At 35.1% G+C, this 14,719-nt stretch overlaps 1 protein-coding gene across 3 annotated transcripts; it reads left to right on the top strand.

Annotated features, from left to right (window-relative positions):
• Positions 1 to 4,753: 4,753 nt before the first annotated feature.
• NDUFA5 (NADH:ubiquinone oxidoreductase subunit A5) lies at positions 4,754 to 13,145 on the top strand (the record flags this gene model as incomplete). Of its 3 annotated transcripts, XM_084229272.1 has the most annotated exons (5): positions 4,754 to 4,774; positions 5,074 to 5,118; positions 9,743 to 9,859; positions 10,559 to 10,624; positions 13,044 to 13,145. In XM_084229272.1, the coding sequence occupies 5 exons, from the start codon at positions 4,754 to 4,756 to the stop codon at positions 13,143 to 13,145; spliced, it is 351 nt and encodes a 116-aa protein (XP_084085398.1). The 3 variants fall into 3 exon arrangements, with proteins under 3 accessions (XP_084085398.1, XP_084085399.1, XP_084085400.1); XM_084229273.1 differs by lacking the exon at positions 5,074 to 5,118; XM_084229274.1 differs by lacking the exon at positions 9,743 to 9,859.
• Between the last annotated feature and the right edge of the window lie 1,574 nt (positions 13,146 to 14,719).

Here is a 14,719-nt window from a genome sequence, read left to right as displayed (position 1 = left end):
AATCTGGATGAAGTTCCAGAGACTTACAGAGTGAAAAAAAAAAATGAATCCCAAATGTTTGCATACAATATGATTTCTTTATAGGGCATTTTTTTTTTAAAATAGAGGCATGTTTTATTTATTTATTTGTTTGTTTTGTTTATACATGCACTGGGTACAGTCAGAAGTTCAGGAGGGTGAGAGAATTCACCAGAGCCAGAGCAGGGAGCAGAGCAGGCAGATGCTAAAAAACAAGAACACTGCTGAGGAGAGCAGTGGGCGGCAGGAGAGGTCTGCGCACCATGCAGGACCCTCCTCTGGTGGCCGGGAACAGCCAGGGATCAAACCAGCGCCGCAGAGGCCAAGGGCAGCTTTGCAACCCAGCGCTCAACCGCTGCGCCACCTGGGAGGCTATAGGGCATTCTTGAAATGGAGAATAGATTAGTGGTTGTCAGGGGTAAAGGAGTGAATGAGAAAGAAGTGAAAATAGTTACAAAAAGGCAGTGTGAGAAATGGTAACAGTAATATAAGTATACTGTATCTTAATAGCATAAATGTCAATCTGCCTAAAATTAAGAACAACCTGATATCGAATTAACAGTCAAATTGTTGAAACTATTTAGGTACAGGTATGATAGAGTACTCCAGTATCATTTGATTTCCACTAACCATAGCTCATATCCACCTATTGCACATTTGGGGCTCTCAAATATTTATTGCTTAAAAATATAAATAAATATCAAATGAGATATCAATATCATTACAACTACATTGTACTGACTTGAATGGCTAGAGGTTCCTGAACCACATGTCAAGAAATGACCTAGTTCAAGCACTGTGAGCTTTATGGATGGAGGTGTTGGCCAAGATCCAGAGGAGTTGAAGGAACTTCCAAGCCCATAAAACTGGTGAAGTGTAGAGTTAAATTAAATTCTTGCTCAGACTTCTTTTCTGTTCATAATAATTTTGAAGAAAAGGTCAGATGAATGGAGTATATGTATTAGAAGAAGGAATATATAAATTTCAGTGGGAACAAGAAATAGGTTGTCTTTTTCAGACAAAGATATATCAGTCTATTTGGCTCCTCTAAATTAAGAAACAGAAAGAGAAATTGCTTAGTATCTCCCTTGCAGTATGTCTCTGGCAGAACTAATAGCTGGTAAACAAAAGGACTCTTTAGGGTCAATCTGCTCAGACCTTAATCTGTAAAGGTGGGTTAATTGAAGCCTATGGGTGGAGATGAGCTGGCAATCCTGCTGGAGTGAGGACACTGAAAGCGAGTTTCTTACTATATTCAGCTTTCCTTGCTCATGTGAAGAATATTCCAGAAATTAAAAAAGGTGGTTAGTTTAAAAGAAAAAGAAATTATCATAAGTCTGCCAGTGTGATACTCTACCAGCAGTGCCGGCAGCCTTTTTTTGAAAGGGAAAATTAAGAACTGGGAGGGAAAAGAAGTACTTACCTCCCACCACTTAAGAAATATGATGGTAGTGCTAAGCTTTCAGTATTGAAAAAGATTGACTCATACTCCATCATAATGCAGTTCTTCTTAAACAAAAAATAATACTACCAATCGTTTGCTTTGAATTTCTCTTTCAGAATTTCCGGAATAAAAGAATTTCCATCACATTCTAATGCTCTTCTGCAACCTCTTTCTTATAACATACGAAAAAGTTAATTATATTTAGTGTGCTTGCTTCTCAGTTTCTGCAAGAATATTCCCAACACGTGCCCTACATCCATGGCAGTTACGCTGTGCTTTCAAGATATATACATTCTGTTTTGCTTTCCTTTTCCACCTTGTAGTTTTCTGGCATTGTGCCTTGGGCATTTTGGAAATCATCACCTGGATTTTAAAAATAACTAAATTCAGTTTTCTTTAGTCTGTTCCTTTCCCTTGCCAACCCTCCTTCCTCTAACGCTGATAGTGATAACCTGATTCCCTACTTTTCTCTTACTGGCCCTTATATCTGTTGCATACATCCTCCAACCACTTGACATGCAAGAAATAGCATTTTAATGTCATAAAGGGTTGCACAACCAAGACTTCCTTATCCTGCTATTCACCTTTGTTAGTAATGACTTCCTTAAATGACTCATAATGACTTTTCGTAATTTTAAATTGACGCTTTTTGGGCTCTAGCCATTTCTGGAATAGATTTTTTTCCCTTTCTGTCTATGTGTTTGTTAGTTCGAACTCCTTTATGCTGTACTTTTTATGTTTCTCACCAAATGAATTTGCCAGGACATATAAAAGAAATAAGGTTCATCATCCTCTTCATCCCCTGATCCAAGATTGCCATTAGCATGTCTCTTTATCACCACCTCCTGGAGAAATGACTACATGGTTTACGAAGTCACCTGACTAGAAAACAGAGGCAGTTTTGAATATTTAATAATGTCTCTATATTACAGGATTACATTGTAATGGGGAAAAAACCCCATATATCAGAAACGCAATTACCTGATTATACTTTTTGGAAGTATCCATAGCATATCCATATCCATATGGATATCCAAAATATCCATATTCATTTTCACAGAGAGAAAAGAAGAAAGGAAAAAAATACAAACTGTTTTTTTAAAAAAATTAATTTTATTTTTATATTCCCCATACAATTGCAATCCCCTTATTTTGACCCCAATCCCTCCCTTCCCCGCCCCCCCACCACCCATGGAGTGTCTCTGGTTCATAGTTGTTTGTTGATTTTGATTTTCACTTTCTTATAGTTGTTCATTTTCCTGGTCCCTTATTTAAGTTTTCTAGATTCCTGCTATGAGTGAGACCATCTGGTATTTTTCTTTTTCTTTCTGGCTTATTTCACTGAGCATGATCCCTTCCAGCGCCATCCATGTTGCTGCAAATTGCATGTGTTTATCTTTTTTGAATGCTGAGTAATATTCCATGGTGTATATGTACCACATCTTCTTGATCCAGTCATCTATTTTTGGGCATTTGGGCTGTTTCCAAAGCTTAGCTATTGTAAATAGTGCTGCTATAAACATAGGGGTGCAGGTGCTCTTTGGAATTGATGTTTCTGTGTCCTTTGGGTAAATACCTAGGAGTGGAATTGCTGGATCATATGGAAGCTCTATGTTTAGTAGGTCCAGAAATCTCCACACAGCTCTCCATAGTGGTTGGACCAGTTACAAACTGTTTTTTTAACATGACTGTAATGACTAGAGATACAAGAAATGGTTAATATACAAACTATTAAAATTTTATTTTATTTTTTATTGAGGTAATGTTTGTGTTTTAGAGGTAAAGGATCTCTCACCTCTTTGTTTTTCTTTTCTGTTGGAGATGAAACTGCAAAGACATCTCTGAAGCCTACGTCATGGAAAGGTTCGCCTATGTATTTTTCTAAGTATTTTATGGTTTCAGATCTGACATCCAAAGTCTTTTATCTATTTTGAGTTGACCAATTCTATTCAATTGGCCTACGTGTCTGTTTTTGCTGTAGTAATATACTGTTTTGATTCCTATAGCTTTGTGGCACACTTTGATGTCTAAGTGTGTGATAGAGTCACTTTTTGTCAGAATTGCTTTGGTATTTGTGGTCCCATATGAATTTCAGTAATGTCTGTTCTACTTCTTGGAAGAATTCTGACAAAACTTTGACAGGGATTGCAATGAATGTGTATATTGCTTTGTGTAGGATGGCCAATCTAACATTGTTAATAATTCTAATCCACGAGCAGGGAATATCTTCCCATTTCCTTGTGTGTTCTATTTCTTTTAGCTTTATATTTTCTTTGTATATAACAATATGTTTTAGATTTCTTTGTATAGGTCTTTCACCTCATTTATTAAGTTTACTGCTAGGTATTTAATACTTTTATATATAATTGTAAATGAGATTGTTTTCTTGATTCCTTTCTCTTTTAGCTCATTGTTTGAGTATAGTAAGGCAAATGATTTTTTTGTCCCATTGACTTTTCAGCAAATGCCTCTTTAACTCGTCACCCAGAATTTTGGCTAGTTATTTCCTCTTCCCTGCCACCCTTGTGCTTGGCACAAACCTCTTTTAGAACACTCCCTACTTGATTTATTAATAATGCATGTCATCATCATTGTTCTGTGAATTACAGGATATGAAAGGCTGTCTTACACATTATGTCGTAGTAACTGACACTTAATGGGTGTTCAACAAAAGTTTATGGAGGTGACAAGTGGTATGGTCTGGTATCATTTCACCTGGGAAAATAAGAAAATGTCTGATGTCCTTTAGTAAGCGAAATAGCAAAGGGTTGCCAGGGAAATGGTCTCACACTGCACACTACTGCTGTGGCTTCTAAGAGAATACAGATATTCTAGCGCTACGAATTAATTTTTGCAGCTACGAGATCACGTACATGAAAGCGCCACAATCACCTGCATTTTACTACTAACTACCCTGAGGGAGGGAGATTGAAGAATTCGCCGAAGATTAAAAGGAATGCAATTTCCTAGGGTTTCGATACCTCGGCGTGCGCCTCACAATCTCTGGGCGCACATCAATGAGGAAGGGTCAGGAACCCAGACCAAACAAATCGAACTCAACATTCGCCCCAGCGCCTGATTGAGCCGCGCGGGGACTTACTGCGCATGCGTGGTTTTCCACTGGGCCTGGGAGGAGTCGGCATTTGCTCTGGTAGAGACCGGGAGGAGAGCGGGTGCGGGGGTGGGGCCACGCTGTTTCCAAGGTGACGGCGTGGCGGCCTCGGTGGTGGATTGAGCGGGTCTGATCAAGGTTCCCAGAGGGCAGCGCGTCCTCAGCTGCTCGGCGCTGTCATGGCGGGTTTGCTGAAGAAGGTGAGGCGCCTGGAGGTCACTGCTGGAGTTTTAGACTGTGAGGGTACTCGTCCCGCGAGTGCATGGCCCAGACTTGTCCGTGCTTTTTGGGGGGTTCTTTCTGTTCTGCTTACAGGGGTGATCAGTTTAGTGGTTCCACTCGGAGAGATCAGTTTAGTGGCTCCGAACAAGCTGCACCGAGGGACCCGTAGCTGGTTTTCGACCAGCTTTAGCCCGGGGAGTGGTGATTTTGCTTTTCTTTAGCGTCATGAACTCAGAATTGCTGTAAACAGCGTGGATCTTGTTTTGTTTTTGAACAGACCACTGGCCTTGTGGGATTGGCTGTATGTGACACTCCGCATGAGGTACGTACCTCTTTTCTTTCTTGATACCTGAGTTCTCGAGGAAGACTAGAACCCTACGACCTTGTTTGTTGAAAGGCTGAGGGGATACGTGTTTTTTATACCCAAAGTTTTAATTTAGTGTGAGCTCCTCACACAAGAGAGATATTTAATTAATGAACCGTTGCCGCGTCTGTTCCCCCACCGTCCCCCTCTCTCCCCGTCTTCTTCTTTATAAAACTTTTCTTATGCACATTTTCCGTGCCATTCTACTGGCTTCATTTGTATTTATTTGAAAGCCCTGCCAAATCACTGTCTCCATTTCCCATCTTTACCCCCACCTCTCGGTTTCTACCTAGATGTGCTAGATTACATACACTTTTGCTGACCAGCAATATCAGTCTAGCAATTGCCCCCATTTCTTACCAGTTTTCCATTCTAGTTGGTCTTCCTCATCACTAGACATGTTTCCATCTAAGCAAAAGCTGAGAAAACCCTTCTCCATCCTCTCTTGATAATCCACATTTTTCGCCCTCCCTTTATAGATATCCCCCCCCCCAAAAAAAAGAATGATCTGCACTTAACTGTTACCAATTTCTCTTAAATTCTCCTTGAACATACTCCAATCAGTCTTGGTCAGACTTTTCAAGGTCATCATGATCTCCCTGGTGCTAAATTCAGTGCTCATTTCATGTTTCTCATCTTAATTGACCCAATGATAACATTTGACACTGTTTCCATTAAGTACTTTTTCTTTACTGTGTTTCAGGAAAAGCTTACTCTTCTCCCCCCACCCCATTACTTTTTCTTGTCTTCTTTTCTGGTGGTGCCGCATTTCCCCATTTCTGTATTTTGGAGTTCTGTGACTTAGTTCTTTGACCTTTACTCTTTTTGTATTTGCTCATCCCAAGTGTCTGGGCCTCATCTGATGGCTTTTAAATACCACCTTTACACCAAATACTGTTAGATTTCCAATCAAGCATTGACCTCTCCCTTCATTAAGATCTTGCCTATTTAATTGTTTAGTGGCTATTTCCACTGGATGTCATACAGGCAACAAACTTAACATGTCCAAAATTGGGTTCCTGATCTCCTTAATACCTCTCTTCTATAACCTTGCCCATCTTAGTGAATGACACTGCCATTCTTCTAGCTTAGGTCAGAAACTTTGAAATCATCTTTAGTTTTGTTTTGTTTTGTTTTTTTCATTTGGTACTTTAATAAATACACTGGCTTCTGTTCTCAAAAAGTATCCATATTTTGACTACTACTCATCACTTCCTCTGCTAATAACCCTGTTCTCAGTCACCATAATCACTGCTGTGGATAGTTGCAGTTGCTTCCTAACTGCCTCCCCTTCCTTCAGCTTGCCTGAGTTTTGTCTTTTTTCATCTTGACTAATTAACCCTGCAGTAGTTTCATCAAACTAATTAACCCTCAACATAAGTTGAGGCAGGTTACTCCCTCCCTCAAAGTCCTCCCTTTGGTTTCCATTCATTCTTAAACAAGTCCTTCTAGTGATCCTCTCTATTCCTAGTCAACATTATTTTGACTTATCCTCTTTTCTCTACTAGAATGTAGGTTTTCATGAAGGCATCATTTAAAAAAAAAAATTGTTCACTGCTAGAACTATAACTAGGCATGATATGTGCTCAGTGAATAATGTTTTTTTGAATAAATGTTTTATATCCATGAGTTAATAGTGACTTAGACAATCTAAAACTTTTTTTTTCCTAGACCTGTTTCTTCTACTGTGGGCTCCATTTCTCTTAATGCTATCAGTATTTTTCCATTCCCTAGCCAGGGGAATGTTGCTACTTCATAGTTGCTACATCATAGTTGCTACTTCCTTTACTCTTATATCTGCATGTTCATTATATAGACACGTTCATTAAATAGACGAGTTCTTTTCTATAACAGCTCTGCAATCTGGCCTCTCTTCTCTATTCCTGCTGTTATTACTGTAGTTTTGTCCCTTGCTTTTGTTTACAACACCTTTGCACTGGCCTTTCTAACTATTGCTTCTTCATCCTGTCCTTTTTACTTGCTACTACGAGATTAATTTTCCTGAAATAGATTCAGTTACATAACTTCTCTAAATCTTTTAATTGCATACAGAATAAAGTCCCAGTACTTTAACTTGGCATGCAAAACCACTTAAACAATCTGATTCATTTTTGTCCAACCTTATAGCCTAAGCATTTCCCATTGTCTTTTATTTTAGCAGCGTGCTATCCAATAAAAATAAAAGTCACAAATGTAAGCCATGTTTGTAATTTAAAATTTTGTAGCAGTCACCTTTTTAATAAAGAAAAATATAAAAGTTAATACTGTATTTTTAGACCTAACATATAGTAAGATATTAAAAAAGTAGTATTTTATAGTTTTTTCATACTAGATTTAGTTAGTTTTATTTATTTACATTTATAGCACATCTCAGTTTAATACTAGCCACATCTCAAATGCTCAGTAGCCATATTTGGCTAGTGGCTCCTATATTGGACTACACAGATCAAGGAAAATAGAACTATATTATATACTGATTCCTTTATAATCCCTGTATTTTCTGCCATTCAACCCCATGTATGCGTGCTATATTTATAATCACCTTTTCCAGCATCATTAAGTGTTCAGGTCCTACCACACTTCTGGTCTCTCCGTCTCATGCTGACTTTTCTATGAACTCTGCTGTGCTAGTTACCAAAGTGACTTCTCTGTACTCTACAGAATAATAATGCTAACTCTTGTTGAAACTTAATGTGTGCCAAGTACTGTTTAATTTATACAGCACCCTTTGAAGCACATATTAATATCTCCATTTTACAGATGAGGAATGAAAGCTAGAAGAGTAAGTAACTTGTCTAGTACAACTAAGAATTGAACCTGTGTGTATCAGGCAGTCAAGTTGTAGTTAGCACATTTAAGTATTGTCTCCCTGCTCTGCGTCTTTCCCACCCCTACTACATGCACACTTATTTTATATTTTATGGTGTTTTCCAGTTTTTTGTACACTTATTTTATATGTTATGGTATTTACTATTTTTTTTTCTTTGTTTTATCCTACACGACCTTAAACAATATGGGGGTGAAATTGTGTCCAGTCTATGTGTATATCCAAAGAACTCCTAATCTACTATTGTGTATAGGAGTAGTGAGGAGTACATATTTTATAGAAAAAAATGAATGATCTTTATATGAAGAGTTCATATACTTGTAATTATTGAATACTGGTGCTTACATGCAGGTGACCATGTCTTGTATGCCTGCAATAATGCTTTGGCATAATGATTAATAACGTCTCCTTTTACTGTCAGAAGTGTCCCAGTTTTTATGATTAATTAGATGTTCACCGTATTCATAATATTTTTTTTATGATAAATTAATCATCTCTGATTCTCATCTGTTTTCCTCCAGGAACAGATGTTTTATCAGGAAAGATTAAAGTTTAAGTCAAATTTAAAATTTTGAATCAGATTAAAATTTTATTTTATATTAAACATTGATATATGTATTACATGTATAAGTAGGAGAGGATATGAATAAAATGTATAAATTAAAGTTTAAATCAGATTAAAGTTTTTGTAGTAACATACTTGTTAAGGAAGTATATTCATTGTATATTTGCTAAGAAAAACATAATGAAAGCAACATACAAGACAGATTGCGCAGATGGCTGCTTAGAGGCTCTTACAGGTAATCTTTACACAAAGATTACAGAAACAAAAAGGGAACAAATAATTAGGACCCAAGTCTTTTGACAAGACCTTTCTATTGTCGTATCTAGTCCTAAAATTTAGAAGAAATGAAGCTAAAAATAAAACCATAAATTCAGGCTACATATTATCTGATAATATCTAAAGTAATATAGTAAAATACCTTATTATGGAACATCATATTCAAATATTTAAATAATATCTAAATATGCACACTACTTTTAAGAGTAAGATTATTGAATACTCTTAGGATTTGTTTATTCATATATGAATTAGGTATTAGCTCCAATGGATTTTATATAATTAAGCTAAAACTTCAAATTAAACACAAAGAAACAAAAGAAATTACTTATGTATATTTATTGTTATATTTAGGAATTGTCTTTACTATCTGCTATTACATTTATTATTTAGTAATCATTAGAATCTGCCATTACAACTTTTCACCATGTGATTTTACGTTGTGTTTTTGACAACAAAAACTATGCTAAGTCAAGCCATGGCTATGGGGGACTGCTGTTCTTGCTTCTTTGCACATGTGTTTTCCAGTAGCAGCGAGTGCAGATACTACTCTACTGAACTTTTAACTTCACTGTGTTTTCGTATAAGCTGAGCAGAGAGTCAGTTCTCTTGTTACTTTTCTCTATTTAGCCTTTCAGTGAAATTTTCTGTCAAAATCGTAAGTGTAAACCCTAAAGTATTATGACTACATTTGTTAAATTTGATCACACTGTGTACAACTTGCACATACAGCATACTAAAGAGTTTCCATTATTTATATTCACTTTTTTTTCTAAATAAGGGGGAAAGATAGAGCATAGATATGCAGAAATTACTTTTTAAAAGGCGTTTATTAAAGTAATCTGTATTTTAAAGTATTTCATTAAATGCTTATATTTTAAACTATGAAAATTTACTCTGATTTGTCTTTTCAGAGGCTAAGAATATTGTACACAAAGATTCTTGATGTTCTTGAGCAAATCCCTAAAAATGCAGCATATAGGAAGTACACAGAACAGATTACCAATGAGAAGCTGGGTATTGTTAAAGCGGTAAGTAGCTGACTTGATTTTGTTTTCTTGGATTTATAGTATCCAATGCAGTATTTCACAAAAAAGAATCAGTTGCTTAATTTTTTCATATGTTACACACTTTCTCTTCTTATTTCTATTCTTCATTCTTTACATATTTGTATTCCATCATTCCTCCCTTTTATTCAGTAGAAAGTACTTTCTACTGGAGTGGAGGAATAAAATAAAATCCTTCCCCTAAGTTACCATGTAGCTGTTTTTTATTCTCTCTTCCCTATTTAGTCCTTTATTTCTCTTTTACTTATTATACATACATTAATTTTCATCTCTTTCTCTAGTTTCCAAGAAGAATGAAAGCAAAACAACAATAAAATATGTGTTGTATCTAAAGCAATCTGTCAGAAATAACTATTTCTTAATAGTGCTTTGCTGCAGAAGAAAGAGGATCAAATTACTCTCTTAAGTACCAAAAATTATACTGAGCATTGTCATGGACTTTGTCCAGCAAAATTCCCGTATTGAAGTCCTAACCTCTGTTGTGTCTGGAACCTTTAATGAATTAAGGTTAATGAGGTTATAATATCACATATGCTTCTAAGGCATGGAAGTGATGCCTTTGTGGCTGCCAATACAGACAAAAATCTCTGTCCTATAGGATAGTGAAATTGTTATTGTGCTCCCTTATTAAAATGTTTTCTCTTTTTTCCCCTTAAATTATAGGAAACAGATGTTAAAAAATTAGAGGATCGACTTCAGGGTGGTGAAATAGAAGAGGTGATTCTTCAGGTAAAGAAAATGTTGAATATTTACATATTTGACTTCAAATATTCAGTGGTACAGTGTGCAAGACACAAAACTGACATAAAGAAAGGACAATTAAATACCTTTATATCAACTCAATGCATCAAATATGCGTATTCACATATAGAAAATACTTCTATTGTGTATGTCAGTTAGATAGTCATCATATACCATGATTTATGAAGCTTCTGTTGGAAATTTGGAGTTTGTTACTCTGAATTTAATCAGCATGTCCTTACTAGCCTTACTTTAATTCAAATAGTAATATAAACTTACTGTTGTTTTAATTGTTTTATCTTTTCATATACAAGTACTTATTTTAATATGGAAAAATAGATATTTTGAATCATAAAGTTAAAATGTACATTTTAGTTTCAACTGTTGGAACAGTCAACTAACTTAACATTTGCTGGAGAAACAATTTTCACTTTATTAGTTACATTTAATATATTAAGTCCTAAATTACTTTATCTGAGATTTTTTTCTTCTCCCTTATGCTATAGCCACTCTCTGTCTCTCTCTCTCTCTCTCTATATATATATATATGGAACAAAAAATTAACTTTTTATGTATTGTCCATACTTTTTTTTTTAGTTTTGCCTTTTGTCTACAACTGAATATTTTTCCCATATGTAAATTTTTTAAACTTTTTTATTTGATCAAGTCAAAATTTTTATTTGATTGCTACCCCTTGCAACACCTCCTCTACCCCAATATTTTAGGCTTGGAATATTTTCCCCCTAAGGGATTGATAAATAAATGAGTATTCAATTCTATTTCATTTAATTTTTATATTTTCTTGCTTTTTAAAAATATGTAGCCATGTTTCTTTAAGTTTCTTTATTTAGCTAAGGTTATAAAGGATATATTGGGTAGTATTGGAAACTAGGGAGACTTATCACCAACAGACATCATACACAAGTTGAAAACAATTATTAAAGGCCCTGGTAAAAGAATTATGGCATTCAGACAGCACTTTTATGAATGTAGACTATTCAGTCGTTCAAAGGCCTATTTTCCTAGCCTTTCTCTTTGCTTGCCAGGTCAACTATGATACTAGATGTAATGTTAAGGGAATTTGATGCAAATTTCGTGTTGATGATTTCTTCCTGTTCCTGTAGGTAGTGGCTACCATATTGGGCAGCCCGTTTCTGGAAGGATAGTATGAAAGGAATTAAAAAAAAAAGGACAGTGTGTCAAAACCCAGAGAAGTAGGAAGAAGTTGACAACATGGATACATGCTGCTGTGTTCAACTTTCTGAAGTTGGACAGACTTCTGTAATGTTTTAGACTAGATACCTTCCCCACACCCCGTAATGCTTTGGGGGCATAGAGAAAGCATAAATTCCAAGAGACCTAGACCAGAACACAGGGGAATAACTATCCTCAGTTCTTTTAAATCAATATTTGTATTTTCTCATTTCAGTATTAGTAAATTCTACCCCTCGGTTTCCATTAGTCTCTTCTTTCATTGTTTGTATACATTTTAAACTGTTGCTGCTAAATTTTGATTGGCTGTTTTGCACCACTGAAATAAAGGAGGAATTGCCTCTTTACTATAGAATTGTAGCCTGTAATAGAGTTTAAGCACTTACTCAGTGTTGAATGCCTTCTTTGATATGGTGACATACATTCAACAGTGTCCAGGGTTCTCATAGGACTTTTTGTTGTAGGGGGAAAAAAAAATGTAAGATAAAAAGATTCCTAAAACATACTTGTTAAATATGTTATAAAATGTTTTTGAGAGGAAAAATTAAATACAACAAAACCTGGTTAAGGGCACTAATTCAGTCAATCAATAAATATTTTTTATGGCCTATTCTTTTATATTCCACAGGTCATTGTTTTATAAAGTGTGGTGCTCAAGTGATTATGGGTCAGGTGATTATGTGGATTGTGACTAGCATTTAAAAAAGAAAAAAAAGCTGTAGAAAATAGTGTATTGCAGCTATCAGAGGTAATATTTTTAGTCTTGTTTTAGTTAAATATGTGTATTGTGGATTCCATAGTAATATATTTTTGTTTTACTGTTTGGCCATGGTAAAATAATGTTTGCAAGCCACTAACATAGATGAAGAAATATACTTGTGAGCCTCACAGAATTTGTAGTCTAATGGTGAAGAAGACAATTAAGATTGAAAACTCACCAACTAAACTTTTGGACACTTTAATTGCAAATTTTAATTAAATGGAAGAAATCAGAAGACATCCTTTCTTACTCATGGTGACTTTGTAGCTGTGAGAATTAAAGTAATTTAATTAATAATGTTCAGTGATGATATACAGTATATTATGTATTAATATGAAAGCAATACTCTAGTAGTAAAATTTCAGTTATTAGCTATGATAAAAGTCTACCAATCTACATAATCAAATTATCTTTTTAACAATTTTTTTTTAATAGGCTGAAAATGAACTAAGTTTGGCAAGAAAAATGATACAGTGGAAACCATGGGAACCTTTAGTGGAAGAGCCTCCTGCCAACCAGTGGAAATGGCCAATATAATGACATGTGTGTTGATGAGAAACTGATGTAATTAAATGTTCTGTTAAATTTAAAATGTTTCCATATTATTGACATTGTATAATCAAGAAATCTGATACAGAAGATATTTAGAAGACTTGTTAATATTGAAGATTATGATAATAAGGACACATAAATCAGTTTTTGACTTATAAAGCATGCATTGGAAAGATAGTATTATTTCATTATTTCAAAGATAGTATTTCTTTAAACAGTTTATGGGAAGATCTGAAAGTTAATTGGAAAAATCCCTATAAATTTTCAATGCAGAGGTCATATTCAAAAGAGGAAGTGTTTTAGTGGCATCTTCAACAAATATATAGGTGATTGTATCACAAAAAGTAGTTAAGAAACAGGAGTAAAAAGCATCAAAGTAGAATTCATTATAGCAGCCGAGAACTTGATTTGGCATTTAAAAGAAAGATTTCTTGTTTAAAGTGGTATTTGGGGAAAGTTCCCCTTTTTTTCATTTAAGACTTTGCTTTGTGGCCCTTAACCTATATTTTCTTGATTAACTACCATTAAAATAAAAGTGAAAGAAGACACATTAAGAGTTCCTAAAGTTTGTGATACAGATAGACATCAAAACATATTTGTATAATTATATCTTCTAAGTGGGATCACTAGTTTTCACTAAGTTTCCAATATAAATGCAGCTGGCTGTCAAAAACAAACAAACAAAAAACAATGTTTAGCATGAGAAAAGAATTGTCCTTTTCTTTTTTCTAATATATTTCTCCCCCTATAGAACTGTAAATTAATTGCTAAATAAATTGGATTGAGTTACCTTTTAGCAGTCAGACTGCAGGTAAGCTCCTGTTGGGAAAGTGGGAAAAGCACTAGAGGGTGAGTCAAGTTTTCATGATTCTGACAACCATAATAAACTCAGTGACTAAGGTAAGGAAAGTTGTTGAGCTCACAGAATGGCTCACTTTCTGCTCTAGAAGAAGTAGGATATATACCTTCCTTTATAGTTTTAAACATTTTAATGTATAATACTTTTATTTATTGAGGTCAAAATATATGCTCCTAAAGCATGTTTCCATAAATACTTTCAAGATAATTTTTTAACCATTTTTTTCAGGTCTTTGGGGGCACTTAAAAATGGAGAGATGGCTTGATATGTCTGTCATACTTTCAACATCACTTCTCATGATTCTTGGGCATCTCATATATTTCACCAACAGAACTTCTGTGGCTGTTAGTAAAGGAGGCCCTTACTGATGTTTGCATTAGTGATGCTAGTCGTAACTTAGTGGTCATCGTAGAAGTAATAAAATAATCATATCTAGTGTTAGTGTTAGCTAGGCACTGTTGTAAGTATTTGACTAATTTCGCTCACTAAATTTGCCCCACAACTCTTAAGAATGAAATACAGCAAATTATCTCCATTTTTCAGTTTAGGAACCTAGAATGCAGTGTGAGTAGTTCTTCCCTGTAATTATTCGACATGGGAACTCGGGAGAAACTGAAGCATAAGATGGTGTAATAACATACCCAAAGTCACATAGCTAGTAAAATTTGAACCTAGGCAATCTTGTCCAGAGCTCATGCAT

Source organism: Talpa europaea, assembly GCF_964194135.1.
Source record: "Talpa europaea genome assembly, chromosome: 3".
In the NCBI taxonomy this organism is placed as follows: Eukaryota; Metazoa; Chordata; class Mammalia; order Eulipotyphla; family Talpidae; genus Talpa; species Talpa europaea.
The sequence above is the reverse complement of the archived record's forward strand: the minus strand, read 5'-3'. Positions and strand labels throughout refer to the sequence as shown.